Source organism: Melospiza georgiana, chromosome 19 (assembly GCF_028018845.1).
Source record: "Melospiza georgiana isolate bMelGeo1 chromosome 19, bMelGeo1.pri, whole genome shotgun sequence".
NCBI lineage: Eukaryota > Metazoa > Chordata > Aves > Passeriformes > Passerellidae > Melospiza > Melospiza georgiana.
Genome location: NC_080448.1, coordinates 11,052,026 through 11,068,839, shown reverse-complemented (window position 1 = coordinate 11,068,839; position 16,814 = coordinate 11,052,026). Strand labels below are relative to the sequence as shown.

At 47.1% G+C, this 16,814-nt stretch overlaps 2 protein-coding genes across 5 annotated transcripts in view; one reads left to right on the top strand and one right to left on the bottom strand.

Moving 5' to 3' along the window:
- Positions 1-206: 206 nt before the first annotated feature.
- On the top strand, positions 207-5,721 carry TUBD1 (tubulin delta 1). 4 transcript variants are annotated; one of them, XM_058037608.1, is made up of 9 exons: positions 207-277; positions 1,046-1,240; positions 1,505-1,652; positions 1,775-1,991; positions 2,695-2,926; positions 3,588-3,752; positions 4,358-4,489; positions 4,968-5,151; positions 5,238-5,721. In XM_058037608.1, exons 2-9 carry the CDS (start codon positions 1,069-1,071, stop codon positions 5,338-5,340), a joined length of 1,353 nt encoding a protein of 450 aa, XP_057893591.1. In that variant the 5' UTR covers positions 207-277; positions 1,046-1,068; the 3' UTR covers positions 5,341-5,721. The 4 variants fall into 4 exon arrangements, with proteins under 4 accessions (XP_057893591.1, XP_057893590.1, XP_057893593.1 ...); XM_058037607.1 differs by lacking the exon at positions 207-277 and adding an exon at positions 628-655; XM_058037609.1 differs by lacking the exons at positions 207-277; positions 1,505-1,652 and having other exon boundaries at positions 1,188-1,240.
- A 9,194-nt stretch (positions 5,722-14,915) lies between these two features.
- VMP1 (vacuole membrane protein 1) overlaps positions 14,916-16,814 on the bottom strand; it is a 61,727-nt gene continuing 59,828 nt past the window's right edge. The window contains exon 12 of the mRNA XM_058037557.1: positions 14,916-15,732. Coding sequence (XP_057893540.1) covers positions 15,589-15,732 — 144 coding nt within the window. The 3' untranslated portion in view covers positions 14,916-15,588. The remainder of the gene's footprint in view (positions 15,733-16,814) is intronic.

Genomic DNA, 16,814 nt, shown 5'->3' with positions numbered 1-16,814 from the left:
GCGCCTGCGCCCCCGCCCCGCCCGCGACTGCCGCGCACGCGCAGCGCGCGTCCCGGCCCCGCCGAGCCTGCGCGGTGAGCGCGCCGCGCGCCCGCCCGCCCCCGCCAGCGGCGCTGCGCCTGCGCAAAGCACGCGGTGAAGCCGCGCGGGCGACGCGTGCGCAGAGGGCGCCGTGAAGCCGCGGCGGGCGGGAGCGGCCGGGCCGCCCGCCCGGAGCGCGCTGTGCGCATGCGCCCGGCGGGCCGTTCGAAGGCGCGGCGGGGGAGGCGGGGATGAGGTGAGACCTGAGGGAACCCGGGGCAAACCGGGACCCGCACCGACATCAGCGGGACCCCGCGACGGGATACTGAGGAGAAAGGCTCGGGGATGGGCCTCGGGACCGAGGGGCGTGAGGGCAGGCGGCGCCGGGAACATGGCGGTGTTCCATGAGGGGACCCCGGCCCTGAGGGGGTTCTGTGCCCGCGGGGACCCGAGTGAGGCTCCCCACGCAGAGAATCGGGCACGGGAGGGTCGGTGTGGTGCGCTTTGGATATGAGCCTTTCCTGACAATAATTCAGATATTTATTTATTTATTTATTTTCTGCATGAGGGTGACTCGGTCTCCCAGCAACACCCGACGCGGGCTGGAATCGGGCGGGAATGGCAATGAGTGCTGGTACGGCTGGGATGGCAGTGAGCAACAGCAGCCCAGAATAACCGAGAGAGTTTTTAAAAAATGACCTTTTTTCTGTGAGGGAATAGAAAAGTGAGAAAGCAGAGCTGCTGTCAAATGCTGAGTGGGGGAAAATGTCAAAACATCCCAGGATGGAGTGAGTTTGCTCTGTGTGGTGGGAACAAGGGGAATTCTGCAGGGAATCCTTTTGTCACCTCAGCTGGCTCTGGCATCAGGCCTGGTGCAATTGTCAGCTGGAAAATAGCTATGGTTTTGAACTGGCTTAAGATTTCCAATTTTGCATCCTAGTCCTATAACTCTTGAGTTATAATTACTTGTTCCCATCCTGCTTTACCAAGCAAAAGTGAGAATACAAATAATTTTCTTTTCCAGGCTTAAGTACCAAGCGAATCAGGATGTCAATTGTCACAGTGCAGCTCGGGCAGTGTGGGAACCAGATTGGGCACGAGGTGTTCAGTGCTCTCTGCAGTGACAGCCGTGGCACCCACGGGCTGTGCTCCAAAGATGAGAACCAATCCTACCAGGATTGCTGCAAGGAACGGTTCTTCTGCGAGGAGCAATCTGCAGGTACAGCTTTAAAGGGCGTTTTTCCCCCTCTCAGGGTCTGATTTCAGTACAAAAAACATCAAATGGGTTATTTTATGAGAGATCTGTGCTCTCTGGAGTTCAGATTTGGTTTTGGCTCAATGAATGGTTCAGCAGAAATCAGATCCTTTCTGTACTGTCCCATTAAGAGTGGTAGGGATAACCTTGGGCCACTGTACCCATCCAAGCCCATCATCCCATTAAATAATCAGCATTTTCCCCCGTTCTGTTTTCCCTGCTGTGCAGTGCCTGCTGCCCGGGCTGTGCTGGTGGACATGGAGCCCAAGGTGATCAGCCAGGCCTTGTCCATGGCTGCCAGCTCTGGCCACTGGAGGTACAGCAGCCACTCCCACTTCTGCCAGAAGCAAGGATCTGGGAACAACTGGGCCAACGGGTAGGAGCAGCTCAAGCTTCCCTGGAGGAGCTCATACAGCAGCTGTGGCACCTCAAGTAAAATTTGCTTTATGAATAACTTCACCTTTCTGCTTTATTTTGGTGTTTTGTGTGACCCCACAGGTACTGTGTCCACGGGCCCAGGCACAAAGAAGCAATCATGGAGCTGGTGCAGAGGGAAGCAGAGAGGTGTGACAGGCTGGGGGGATTCCTCACCATCATGAGCATGGCTGGGGGCACAGGCTCAGGCCTGGGGGCGTTTGTCACCCAGTGTTTGAGAGATGCTTTTCCAACCTCCTTCATCCTGAACCACGTCATCTGGCCCTATGGCACTGGGGAGGTGAATGTCATGTTGCTTTTTTATATATAATAATAGTTTATGTAGAATTTATAGGTTTATAATTAGTGGTGACTTTTAAACAAAATGTCTACAACAGAAATAAACTAAATAATGGGTAAATAAGCATAATAAATAGGTAATAATAAACATAAATAAAATAAATAAAAATAAAATAAATAAAAATAAAATAAATAAAATATAACATGAAATAAACATAAAATAGAAATAGACATAAAATGGGGAAATATTAAAAAAATAAAATAGAAAAAAAATAAAAATAGAAATAAACATTAAAATGGGTACACATTTTACACTGAAAAAGTTCAAGTGACCCGGTATCGCAGCTAAAGAATTTTTACCAAAAAATTCCTATTGATAATTTAATTTAAGTGCTGAAGTGATGCAGATTCACAAGAAGCCAACTAGAAATCTCCTGATCTGCCCTTATCTCAGCTCTGTAATCAGTTCCCAGGCAGAGCTGCTTGCAGCATGTTTGTATGGAGGGAGATGGATAACCTGATTTTCACAGGTCTTGCCCTTTCTCCATGAAAAGGCTCTGACCTCATTCTGCACTCTGGCAAAGAAAATTAATGACTTCCTAAATCATAACTGAGGAAACAGCAGGAGCCAGGGGATTATAAACTAAAAGGAGATTAAATTGTTTGACTCTTCTTTGTGTGTGGTTTTTTTTGTTTGCTTCCAGGTCATTGTTCAAAACTACAACTCTGTTTTGACTCTGTCACATCTGTACCACTCCTCAGATGCCCTCCTTGTCCATGAGAATGATGTCATCCACAAGATCTGTGCCCAGCTGCTGAACATCAAACAGATTTCCTTCAGGGATGTCAACCAAGTCATTGCTCACCAGCTGGGCAGCGTTTTCCAGCCCGCTCACACAGCAGGAGGGGGCTCAGGCTACAGCAGGAACCCCTTAGGTACCAAAGCAGCCACTGACCCTTCTGGGCTCAGCTCACTGGAACTGAAGGTCTGCAGCTCCTTGCTCAAGTGTTTGGAAACATCCCAAGTTTTAAGACAGGAAAAGAAGTTCAATCCCAATGTTGTAGCAGAGTCAAAAATAGATTCCCCCAACTTCTGGTTTAATTCTTTACCAAAATCCCTGTTTCTCCTTTTACAAGTGATCACAGACAGCCTTGTACCTGTTCACATTTCAGAGGAAATTTGTGCAGGCAGTAATTTTGGACTGAGTTTCACATTTCACTTTGGGTTAGAAGTTTGTATGAGCTGAAACAAACTGAGAGTTTTGAGTTTTGCTTAGGTAGAAGAGGTGAGCAGACACCTGGGCAGCAACATGCAGCAGACTGACGTTTGTACCTTGAAAGAATTAGAAAAAGTTGCCCATATTGCTTCTAAAATTAAACTTCCACATCTGTCTGGAGTGCAGAGAGAGTCCTTGAGATTTTTGAACTAAACTGTAAAATAAAAGCTACTAACCCCCTGTACAGAACTCAGTAACACACAGCAAGTTTGCATGGCTTTGAAATTGCTAAATCTGAACATCCCTCACTCTGCCCCCATTCCACCTGCCCTGTGCAATATCTCTGTCAGACATGAGCAGCCTTTGCTTTCTCCTTTCAGGAGATTTGCTGGAGTCGTTGGTCCCACACCCCGAGTTCAGGATGCTGGGCCTGAGGAACATCCCCCAGATGGCCGAGAGCTCCCTGCCCTACAGCACCTTCAGCTGGCCCGGCCTCCTCAGGCACCTCAGGCAGATGCTCATTGCTAATGCTCAGATGGAGGAAGGTAAATGAACCCCAGCCCTTCCCTCTCCATCACTCTTTGAACATTCACTTGTGCATGGTTTGCAGGGTTCAGACAGAAGCTGCTGCCCTCAGCAGGAATTTGCCCCCACCAAAGCAGCTGCTCCTTTCACATTCCCTCAGCTGCCACAGCAGCTCCAGACTGCTCCTGCTCTGCTTCCAGACATCTCAGTTAATTATAACTGTTGGAAACACACAAACCAAACTGACAGTCTGTGCCTGTGCACTTCATTTACATAACTCATTTGGAACATTCCTTGGGTGGGAGCTCTGCTTTTTCTTTTTACACCTTCTATGCATAAAAATCAGGCTCAGCTCTCCCATGTCATTTACATGGAGGGTTCAGTTGCAGCTCCCAGTTATGCAAGGAATGGGCTGGAGCCTTGCTAAGAATAGAAGCAGGTATCCATTTTCTGTGGCACTGACTGCCAGGCAAATCCTGCTGGGTTAGCAGTGGTTTCTCTGGGAATTGTGTGATTGCTGCTCCAAGCCCCAGGGTGGTCTCAGCTTGGGGCACAGTGACAGTTCCCATCTGCATTTCACAAAACATTAACTCACTTTTCCATCTCCTTTTCCCAAATCCCAAAGGCATTGACTGGCAAGTACGACCACCACAGCCAGGCTCCTCCATCCCCTGCACAAACAAACCCCTGCACTTCAACACCTCCATTGCCAACCTGCTCATCCTGAGAGGAAAAGATGTGCACAGCGTGGAGCTGGGTAAGGGAGGAGCACAGCCCTCAGGGCTCTGGTCTCACATCTCACTGCTGGCTTTGCAACCACACCTGAGGCAGGTGGAAACAGCCCAGGACCACGCATTTGACTCCCAAGGTTGATATTCCCTCTGGAAACATTTTACTGTCCAAGGCCACATTGTCTAATTGCTTTGGGCTGTTGTGTTTTACTTCTGAGTTTCCTGAAGCACTTTAGGGAAGGAGGAAGAGACTCAAGTCTGTATATCTGGAATTCTTGGCTCTAATGCCTGAGAATAAATTTAGCTGTTTCTGGAGTGGTGAGCATTGCTGGCAGGTGGAATATCCACAGCAGTGTGCTGCTAGGTAATCTGAGGAATCTGTTTAAAAGTTGTATTTTCAGCAGGCTGCCCCTCTGCAGATACTTTCCCAGGCCTGAACTGATCTGACAGCACTGATAAGGCACACAGGGATCAGCTGTGGGTTTTGTCCTGTTTCTGCTGCAGGAAGTTTCCAAGATCCCTCCTTATACACATCATGGCTAAACCCCCAGGATGCTTTTACTGCATGGAAAACTCCCAGAGCATTTAACAAGTATGAAAAATCTGCTGCTTTGGTCAGCAACAGCCAGTTCCTGCTGAAACCTCTTGACAGCATCGTGGGAAAAGCTTGGAATATGTTTGCTTCCAAGTAAGTGAAAATGATTATGCTGATATTTCACTAATTACCAATATCTTCACTGATTTCTAATGTCTGACCCATTCTTCCACACACAGAGCTTACCTTCACCAGTACACAAAGTTTGGAATCCAAGAGGAAGATTTCCTGGACTGCTTCACAACCCTGGAACAAGTTATCTCCAGTTACACCAATCTGTGATTTATTTCTTTGTTAAGATCGTCTGAAATAGAGATTTTCTGAAGGAATCAAGCTGGAAAACCTTCCATCAACACCCTGAAGTATGTAAATTATTGACTGGGGTTATTTTTCAGTCTTAGGAGCAGAGTGTCTGTGTGTGTGTGAATGGCAAGAACTGTATCTGAACGGAATATATTAATATATTCATATTATTCTTATTTAATATATCAAATACCTATTTTTCAATACATTTGCTATATACTGTAGCTATATCCTTTTCTGACCATTTCACTAAGCAAAACTACACCTCCTGTTTTTCTCCAAGTTATAACTTAATTAACTTGTTAATTATTTAAACATATTTGCGATGGGGATAGCTGGTAGATTGCAGATGTAAGAATTTATAATTTGACATAATAAATACAATACATTTTCTAATTTCCAAAATCAATTTTAGGCCTTGGCTCCTTTTTTCACAAATTTTACCACGACCACAAGGTGGTGCCCTGGGAACCTGCTGCTCCCTCCTGGCTGGAGAAGGGATGGCATGACCTGGGAGGGCACCCACTGAATTAAAATTAATAAAAATGTGCAGTAGAATTAAAGATTATCTTGTAACACTGAGCTCTCTCTTGCCTCAGTCAGCTCTTCATTAATAGTAGGGAGAGCTCTGGGAATTCTTGCATCCCCCCCATGTCACACTGTTCTCCCACAGAAATAACCCCACAGGCCAAAAATTCAGAGTTAAATCAACCTCAAGGACTTTTCCTTGACAAATGGACAAATTTCACAGTGCACCTTCAGCTTTTAGTGCCCTTTCACTGGCAGCTCAGAGCTGGGGCCTGCTCTGCTCAGATTTGCTGCTGTTTCTGCCCCTTCCAACCATTGTCTAATTTGGGTATTTTCACAGAAGAAACTGCAGGAAAGATTGCACAAGAAGTTCAGACAAACAGCACAGGCAATTGGAGTGTGCAGGAACAAAGGGTCAGGAAAGGAGACCATGGTGAGCTTCTCCCTCCTCCAAAAGGCACAGGATGTTCAGAAATAAACTCCCCTGGTGTTTTCAACAGATCACAAACTGAAGTTACAGAAGTGAGAACAGGTAACTCCATGAAAAACTGGCCAGGTCCCAGGAATCCTTTTCCTTCTCACTTCCCAGAACAGGTAAAAGAGTTTTTAAAGGCTAAGGGCAGGTAAGTGCCCTGAGCAACAAGGAAGAGAGCAGTGGGTTATTGTAGTGCTGTAGCAATAAATAACTTTATTGCAGAAATAACCTCATGTTATCTCTGCATGAGGCAAGCACAGCAGGTGCTCAGTGAACCCATGAATGTTACAGAACCATATTTGTTATTTATTTATGGCACTTCAGGTTAATGGAGCAGGATATTTGGTCTTTTTTGTTTGTTTGATGGCAGAATTTGTGCCACATCAGGAAACAGCACACAGGTAAAATGTCTGACCCCAAAGCAAAAATTCAAATTTTAGCTGCTGTAATCCCTTACTGCTCTGGAGCAGGGGCTGGCAGGAATTGTTTCAGGCATCTCTAAGCTTCTTCCTGTGAGTGTTTTTCAGTTCTGAAATTCTCACACCCTTTCCCAAACTCTGCCTTCATGGTTTTTTGATCTATGATGGGATTCCTTTATTTTTTCCCCAGGATGTGGAGGGGGTCAGAGTGACAGGAAGTGAGCAGCCACTATCAAACAGTCATCACCTGCAATGACATTAAAAAGTGGAGGAATAATTCTCCGTGTAATTGATAAAATTAATTATGTAAATAGAGCCTGGAAGAAGGCCTTTATTTCATTAACAATTGCAATTAAAGAGGTAGATCAAAGGTCAGCACAAGCCAATGGCTCAGAGACAGGAACAGCAGAGTCAGAGGCCTTGACCTTGCTTGTTGTAGGCAAAGTCCCCACAGGATGTCCATAAACCCAGAACAATGCTCCAATCTCACCATTGTTTGCTGGAACAGACAGGTGCAGCTCCCTTGGAAGCTGATTCAAGAACTCCAACTATAGCAGACATTTCATGAACAGGGGAACATTTATTTGACCACAAAAAAAAACCCTAAACAAACCCTACCCCCCTAAAAACAACCCACAAACAAAGCAAAATAAACCCACCAAAATCATAAATAACCCACCAAACTCAAAGAATAACCTTTAACAGCCTAAAATGTTTTAAACACAGTAAGTGTTTGGCAATGTAGTTACAAATTATTTCTTTGGGCGTAAATAGATATTGGTATTTTTAAGGTTAGACTCAGTACCAGTACAGGAAGGATGGAAATGTGTAAGAAAAAAAAATCTGTGGTTCCCACAACAAGCAGGATTTAACACATGAAAAGAGGAAATTATATTCAAATTACCAGTTGAAACACTACTGAGAAGCACTAAGGTACAAAAGGGCCTTGAAGGAATAATTCACTTTCTGCATTTGCTAATAAATTTAGTATGGATAAATATTATTAAATGGGAGCCCAAACATCCAAAAGGAAATAGGACTGAGTGTACTTTAAAGAAATCTGCTTTTTGCTGGACTCCACTTTAAAAACTGCCCAAGAGGAATCAGGAAAGTGATTCATGGATCCGATATAGCACAAAAAGCTTCCAAAGGAACTGAGCTGCTGCCTTTCCTCCAGGGCAGCAAACTCCAAATTCCCCTGGAGCCTCCTGCTCCCGGCTCTGCCCAAGCTGCCGAGGCAAAGCCCCACACTCGGGCACAGCCCCACACTCGGGCACAGCCCCACACTCGGGCACGGCCCCACACTCGGGCACGGCCCCACACTCGGGCACAGCCCCACACTCCTGAGGGCACGGCCCCACACTCCTGAGGGCACGGCCCCACACTCCTGAGGCACAGCCCCACACTCCTGAGGCACAGCCCCACACTCGGGCACAGCCCCACACTCCTGAGGGCACGGCCCCACACTCCTGAGGGCACGGCCCCACACTCGGGCACAGCCCCACACTCCTGAGGCACAGCCCCACACTCGGGCACGGCCCCACACTCGGGCACGGCCCCACACTCGGGCACGGCCCCACACTCCCGAGGCACGGCCTCACACTCCCGAGGCACGGCCCCACACTCCTGAGGCACAGCCCCACACTCGGGCACGGCCCCACACTCCTGAGGCACAGCCCCACACTCCCGAGGCACGGCCCCACACTCCTGAGGCACGGCCCCACACTCCTGAGGGCACGGCCCCACACTCGGCAGCTTTAACGCCTGGAGTGGAGCCGATAATGCTGAGCTTGAACCACGGAGCTTTTCCGGCTCTGTCAGCCCAAGTGGGCTCACAAAGGTCCCTTCGGAGCCCCATTGTGGGAATCCACTTCCCCTGCCCAGCACAGCCCTGATTAACCCTTCCAGGAGCTGCGAGAAAGAAATTCCTGCCAGCCACAGGGGAAAGGTGCAAACGGCCCCAGAGAGGAGATTGGAGAAGCTGCTCCTCAGGGAATCAAGGCCAATTTTAGAGTAAAGGTGCTCCATGATAAAGATCATGGAAATGTAAATTCTAACTCCATGTTCATACAAGCCTGAGAGACACTGAACAGTGGCTCCTAAGAGAGTCACACTTATCTGTGTCAATTAGGTGCTAGAAATCTTCTTGTCTTAAAACCAAACTTAAAAACCTCAAATGTTACACTGTAAGATAGAAAACTTAGTAAACTGAGGGTGTTCTCTAGGCCAAAATTCCTATTTTAAAAGTAAAAGCATTAAGTGGAGAAACTAAAATAAGCCACTGGTTAAACAAAAACAAAGAAAAAGACATAAAACCATTTCTTGAGCTTTTGTTTCACTGGTTGTGTGAGGAGAAAGGAGCCCCATGCTGGATTTGCACTGAAATTCTGCTAAAATGATTACTGTACATATTTGGTTACATGGACAATGTCATGTTTATTTAAGGCTCACAAAATCCACTTCAGTTGCCTGGGATGGTGTAATTGTGGGCAGGAGTGGATTGGAATTTGTGCCCAGCAGTGCCCAGGCTGTACCAGATCATTTACAGGAGCTGGATGGGAAGTGGCCCCATCCCACAGGCTGGAGGTGGAATCAAATCCTGGCTTGGGCTGCCAAGGGCAGCTGGGGCTGCTCCCTGCAGTCTCAGAGGGGCTGCTGAGAGCTGGGCACCAACTCACAGCTCCTGCTGCCCCCGTGGGCTGGAACCACCCTGAGTTCAGGGATCCATCTTCCCGTGGAGGGCTTGGCCCGTCCTGCTGCCCCTTGCAAAGGAAACTCTGGGAGTTCTCCCCACCCACTTTGGGCAGTTCCAGCCTGTGTTAGCTGACTGGAGTCACTGGAGTCAGGAATTGTGTTTATGAGTGATTTGGAGTTGTGAATCTTTCCTTTATGGGCTGAATTTTGGTGAAGAAACCAAATGGAACTGATAGAACATTCAAAACCATAAATATGGCAATGAAAGAGCAAAAATCCAATTAAATACTCTGCTCCCAAGAACAAAGCTTCCATTCCCCCCACCAGCCACTAGCTCAGAGTTTCACATTATTTTTCTCTACAAAGATTCAGTCAGGCTCCCCCTCAAACCCAGAATTTTCACATAAAAACCAGACACAAACCTGATGTGTGCTGTGAAAGGAGAGCTCACTCTTCAGTGACATCAGGAGGAAACCTCAGCACGGGGGGCTCCTGTTCCAGCCAAACAAACCTGCAGGGAACAGGCCTGAACCTGGCCAAAAGGGCTCCACACAGGGCAGAGAGGCTGCAGGGCCCCAGGGAGGGGACAGCAGTGACAGCTTCAAGCAAAGGCTCTCAGGCTCTGCCAAACAACACCTCAACCCTTTCCTTTCTCACTGACTTGCAAGGATCTCTCAGTCACAGCTGGAAACCATTGCCAGGGATTGCCTCACTCCCCCACAAACACCTCCTGGGCTGCCCTGGGCCCTGCCCCAGCAAAGAGGGAGAGACACTTTGTACAGCAGTTAAAGGAGGCAACAGAACGAAAATCACCACTTGTAGTAGCAAAATACTGCTCTGAAAATGGTTTTGGCACCCATGAGTTGGAAGTCAAGTAAATACCGGCTTCAGACATCTTATTTCTTCCTTGCTCCCCACCTCGGGCCTTACACAACAGCCAGGAATGCACTGCCTGTGTCACAGGAGGTCAGCTGGGCTGAGGAGAGACCTTCAAATCCAGGAATCTGAGAAATGAAACGTTATGAAAATACCCTAAATATCCTAAGAGCTCTCCAGAAAGCAGCTGCAGCAAACCAGGGAGCAGCGAGGTTTCCAGCCAGCCCAGAGAGGTTTTGTGACCATGGTGGGATTTGCACGAGGTTGTAAATCTGAATGTGTTTTCTCTCAGAGACAGGGAAATGCTGAGCACAGAAACTTGTGTTTTCCATCAAAGGATGGAAAAATCCTAATAACCTTTCTGAGGAGAGCCACAGTCCCTCAAAGTGTGAGCCTTGAACAAGGTATTGATGTTTTACACAGCAGCAGCTCCTGCAAGAGAACTGCCAGGCTCATTCCTGACAGCACCAAGAGGCACCACGAGGTCATTTCCTGATGCAAGAAGCTTTGGGAAGTGCATTGCTGTGGTGAGAATTCCTCACAGGTGTCAGCAGAGCCAGCAGCCCGTTGTGAGGCCCAGAGGAGCCGTTTGCAGAGCCGGGTGTGGCTTTATCAGAGCAGGAACGAGCCCCGGGTGCCGCTGCTCCCCCGCCGGTTCCGCGTTGCCGCTGCCGGGCAGCCCCGAACGGAGCGATCATGGAAGATTCCACAGCAGCTCGGAGCTCCCAAACCAGCTCTGCCCAACGGTGACCTTTGCTTTAATGCTAATGCAGCACTGCTCTTTGACTCAGTTCAGGGATGATAATAATAATAATAAATTAATTAAACCTCCTCAGCACAACAAAGGGCAGTGCTAAAGCAAACTAACCCCAAGCTGGGCCCATTCCAGGTCCCCATTTGCACCTGTGTTCCACCACACCTGGACACCACCAGCACTGCAGGGCTGAGTGGCCTCAACAGCCTCTTCACTCATAATTCAAACACAGTAATAATCACCTATTTTAGATCAAAATACCATTTTTTCCCCTGAATTTTGAACACATTCCAAGCAGTCACAGATTGCAGGGCTCTCCCAGTTTGCTGGGAGGTGACATAACAGTGCTGAGTTTCTGTTTGAGCTGCTTCCCCTCCTGTGAGAGCTGACCCAGGTTGTTCAGCCTCTCCCTCTGCCAGAACAATGTTCTGCTGCCGTTCATGAAGGCTGAGTGGATGCATCAATAAACAAATGAAATGTATGAAGAAATTCAGGCCAGCACTTCCTACCCCCCATCAGGCACCTGAATCAGCAAAGCCACAGCAGGCTCAGAGTTTTTCACCCTAATCCTTCTACAAATGACTTTGCAAGAGCACATGCAGATATTTACCTCCTGTCTGACTGCACCAGAGGGGTTCCCAGGGGAGGGGACTGCTCCACTCCTCACCTGGGTCACGGTGAGCCAGCACTGGTCCCTCACCTGCCCTGCAGGGTCCCCTCCCACTCCAGCAGCTGCTGCAGTATGGAGAGTGGGTGAAGTACTCACTGTTTTCTTACTGCTTTTCCTTCCTCTCCAAAACCAACCAAATTTACAGCAAAAAATGCACAGAATTTTAAATCTCAGGAGTCATTCTAATTAGCTTATCTAGAATTACATTCAGCCTTTCAACTGCTGATTACAAAGTTTTTTTTTAACCATGTGCTTCAAAGAATACAAATAATTTTTACCTCCTAAGATCACACCCAAGCCCCGCCATTCTTTACACTTGCCATCAATTTTGTTCACTAATATTTCTATTTCTGTTTGATAATCAGGGAAACATTCAGAGTTTGCACTGAGCAGTGCCTGCAGCGAGGGGGAGGCTGATGCTAACAAATGAAATAACAGAGCCCAAAAGCACAGCAGGGAAGAACTTTCTGGAACAGCACCAAGCCCCTGTCAAGTGTTGGTGACAAAGATCTTGAGCAGGAACAGGGGGAGCTGTGAGGGAGCTGCTGGAGCAGAAGCAGGGTGACACTGGCAGGGCTGGGGACAGAGCAGCAGCTCTGACTGCTCTGGTGGATGTGGGGCTGACACTGCTCAGTCTGACCTGCCCTGGCCGCTGTGACCTGAGCTCTGCTTGCACCAACAATTCCTGACTGCTGGGGCACTGCCCCTCTCAGGGTGTGGGGAGCCACAATCCTCAGGGCACGCAGGAAAAAGGAGAACCTCGAGGAGGAGGAGGAGCTGCAGCCCCACCTGACCTCGTTTCACAGATAATGAGACTAAATTAAAAATCTGTCACATTAAAGTCATTAGTTATTCTTACAGGGCTGTTACTTCTGTGTGATTTTCAGTCATTCCCAGAAAAAAAAAAAAAAAGCAAGATGCTTTATTTAGTGTCCAAGTGCACAAAACAGCAGCTAAAAATAGGGATTTGTGCCAAGATTGTTCCTCCTGCAAGGGCTCCCTTTGGATTTGTCCCCAGCACACTGCACTGACTGACTGCTGCTAATGTGTAATGAAGAGATGTACAACAAAAGCAAACTTTGGGTTAAGGGAGCAAAATCCACGTTTTCAGGTCAAATGCTAAAGGCTGAGTCTCTCTGAAGGCACAAAATGCAACTGAATTATCTCCCGTGCCACACTGGAGAATGTCTGGGACAGCAAATGTCACAGTTACCAGGAGAGTTCAATACAGAGAATGGAAACAATCCAGTTGAAATAAACACTGGGAAACGTTATTTCTTTGTTTATTTGAGCAAACATAAAACTATCCATTGCAAATCTCATCAGGTTTGTGTCACTTTTCCTTCTATTTTTATGGGGTTTTTTACCTTTTACCAAGTCTTATCTCCCAGATAGAAGCAAGTAGAATGATCACTCTATTCTTTCATTAGTGTTAGAAAGCTTCAAAATAACAGCAGAGCTTATTGGAGTGGACACATGGAAACACAAACTGAAGAACAACAGACATATTTATATTTCACACTATAAATATGTAAACATATTGAAGCAAAAGTGGGGAAAAGTTTTCAGTTTTCCTTGTGGTTTTCCAGTGGGTGAGAGGCAGAATTTTAAGGAGACCTCCAAAGCATTTAGAAATGTGCAGTTTATTGGTTCAGGCTCTAGGGAAAAAGGTTTTTTCCTCTTTTAGTTATTGTTGCAGTGTCCTGATCCCAACCTGAGAACACACAGGGACCCCAGCACAGCATCAGTGCCATCCCCTCCCAGAAGTGAGAGGACAACAAACACCTGTGGCCCTCAGGTGACAGATCTGGGGACCAGAAAGCTGCCCCTAGGAGTGGGAGAGCAGCCAAGGGCTGTCACTGACCCAGTGTCCTCAGGGATCCCTTACAGAGTGCAACACGAGGGTCTGCAGCCTGGAAAGGTGAAGTTTAAACACAGCTCTGGGGTTTGGAGTTGTACCACAACAAGTTCTTTGTGACATTACTGTCAAAGGCCATATTCAGGCCAAGAAATAAATTTATTACTGTTCACCTTTTAAAAACCACCAGGAGCAGCTGAGCAGCTCTCAACTCCCTCACAGTGACCAACTCCTGCTCTGGGACTTGCAGACACCGGAACTGAACCTGTTGGAGCAGCCCCTGCAAACCCCCCCCAAACTGCCTGGAGAAAAGTACAAACCTCAGCCCAGGGCAGCTCCACCTTGAGCAGGCTCTGTTGTGCAGGATGGAGCTCAGTGCCAGCCCAGGCACTGCCAGGATGTGCTGCTGCTGCTGCTGAGGCTCAGTGGAAACAGCTGGGCATGGCTGAGGAAGGGTCAGATGAGAGATACCAAAATGTCAGACAGCCTACCGACTGTTGTTGCCATGAGATCCAACAGTCAACATCAGTCTGATAAGCTATCCGACAGGATGGTACAGCCAGGGCTGGCACAGCTCAGCTCAGCTCAGCACAGCTGCCCCAGCTGCCTCACCTGGCCAGGAGCAGCCCCAGCCAAACTGAGCTCTGGGCTCTGGGCCACCTCCTGAGAGTGCTCATTAGAAAGGCAAATTAATTCTCAGTGCTCACCCCCCTAGGATAAAAATGAGAAAAATAAAAAACAACTGTTCACAAGTGGTGAGAGCAATGCAGGTACAGCAGAGGTGGGACTGAGGCACTGAGGAGGGAAAAGAACCATTTTAGTATCAATTCTGTTCCTGGAAATCTGAACTGGCACACGCTGATCAAAACAAATCTGACTTTAAAAGCGTGGGGGGAAAGGTTCTCTGAAGGTCTGTGCACCATCACTGGGCAGACACAAAATCTGCTTTCAGCTGCAATCTGAACTCTTCCCTTTTTCTTCTCTCCACTGCCCACAGTTCAGGGCTCGGGGGCAAACACCTGAGCAGAATGTGAGATAACCAGTCTTGTTCTCTATTTCACCTACTTAAGCACTGACTGTGCTTCAAGCAAGGCACAGCCCTCCTCCTCCCTTTGCTAAGCAAAAGGTTCTGAAGAAAAAAGAACAAAAAAAAAAGAACAAAACAAAAAAAAAGAACAAAGGGTTTGAGCACCATTAGTGCAGGAAGGATGAGCAAACATGCACAGAGCATCCAAAGTGAGAGAGGAAAAGAAACAGCTTAAAAAGACTGACACAAGAAATTCTGGAATGATCATAAGATGACTTTATAAAGTTTTTATCTTAACTTCATTCTAAATATACAGAATAAAAAATGTTGGCTTCAGCATTTTGACATCAACCATCTGTGCTAACATCATGAAGTTGGAGAGGGTGGCTTGTCCAGCGTGCAATGCAATGGGACACTGGGAACTCAGACAGAACAGCCTTACCATGAGGGACATGCAACACTTTGTACCCCACCTGTACTCAGCTATTTACATTTTCATGGTCTTGAAACTTATGGAAAAAGCAAACCAGCCACCCTTCAAAAGAAAATGTTACCCTCAGGTGAGCCTGAGGTTAAATCAGGAGATGGGGAGTATTAAAGCATCAGTTTTGGAAGTAATTTGGATGGACAACATTTGTGTTAAACTGCATTAACACCCCAGTGCCCATCCTGTAAAACACAACCCAGACTCTGAAGCATTCACCCCTTACTGAAACGTTTCTAAGTTTGTCAATGAAACCGTTGCTCTAATATCCAAATTACTTTCAAAATCAAACAAAAAAAATAAACTTGTTAACAGTTGAAAATTGATGTTAAAAATTTTCCCCCCTTTTGAATAATGCTGTTTTTTAAACATATGAAAAGTTGTGTCATTTCTCGTGTCTGCCAAAACCCATCCTGAGGGGTTTCTCCCATTTTTTCCAAGCTCATTTGGTTTTTTCTTCCGAGTACATCTTCTGTTGCAGTCGCTTGGCATAGCTCTGGGCCATGGAGTTGATTATAGATAAGATAAAATAACAAACCATGACAATCACCAATTTTTCAAATATCCAGGATAGCCAGTTTTCCCCCTGAAGAGACAAAACAGGAGGAGGAGAATGAAGATTAGGAACACGGGGAGTTCTGGGTGAAAGGGGAAAGCCTGACCAGGTCTTTATTCTGCAATTAATCAAATTAAAAGCAGGACCCAAGTGTGAGCTGACAGGATTCCTGCAGGTCCCTTGAAAGACAATGCAGGAGGGGCTGCCAGAGTCCCAGATCATTCCCAGGGCTCCCAAAGTGATTTATTATTCCCAGTATTGCCTGGGCTTTATTAACAGTTCGTGGAGCTCAGAATTAGCAGCCCCTGACTGTCACTCCCCGTTCCTCCCCGTTTGTTGTTTAACAATGGGGATTTTTCCCTAAATTGCCTTTTCTGGGTTATCTCCCCGTTAGGATCCCACTCTTTGGTGGCCCTGAAGTTCCCGGCCGCTCGCAGCGTTTGATTCACGGGAATTGGAAGTTGTGCTTTTTGTCAAAGGAGGGCAGCAAAGCCCAGCTCAGCAATCTGCGCGCATTTCCCGGTCCAGGCAGAGCCTCCCCAGCTCCGGCTCTTTTGTGGTCACGAACGGCAAAGGGACCTTTCCAACAGTGCAAGTTCTGCACGGGAAATGTCACTTGGATCCCTGGATTTTACCTCAAAATGCCTCAGCAGCCTGAAAAATTTCATGTCAAAGCTGCTCTGTCCCATTGAAAATTCAGGGCAAGTTTTGAAAAATTTCGAAATACTTTTTTCTGTATCAAAGCACACCTCTGCCCCATGTACCTGCCCCGGACACTGTAATTTCTTTTCCTTTCAAAGACTAAAGGCTTGGGGAGTTTATTTCTCTTACTGCCCATTGAGCCACAGATCCCACCGGCTTCTGAAGTATCGGTGCTGCCCAGTTACCACTTCACGTAAAAAGGCAACTTTTTTCTCCTTAAATTTAACTTTCCAAAGAGGGAGCTAATGCAGAGGCAAGACAAACCACCGGGTTTGATTTATACTTTCATTTTTTCTCTGAAGAATTTAAATCCAGTAGCACACAATATTTTTAATTCCCAAGCTGCTTTTAAAATGAGATTTTTATCTATTCCCTGGGTGAGTGCAGATCTTTGAAAAACAGAATGGGGA

Coding starts and splice junctions, on each gene's coding strand:
- TUBD1 (XM_058037607.1), top strand. Junction 1,653..1,774: donor GGGAACAACTGGGCCAACGG/GTAGGAGCAGCT, acceptor GTGACCCCACAG/GTACTGTGTCCACGGGCCCA. Junction 2,927..3,587: donor CTACAGCAGGAACCCCTTAG/GTACCAAAGCAG, acceptor TTCTCCTTTCAG/GAGATTTGCTGGAGTCGTTG.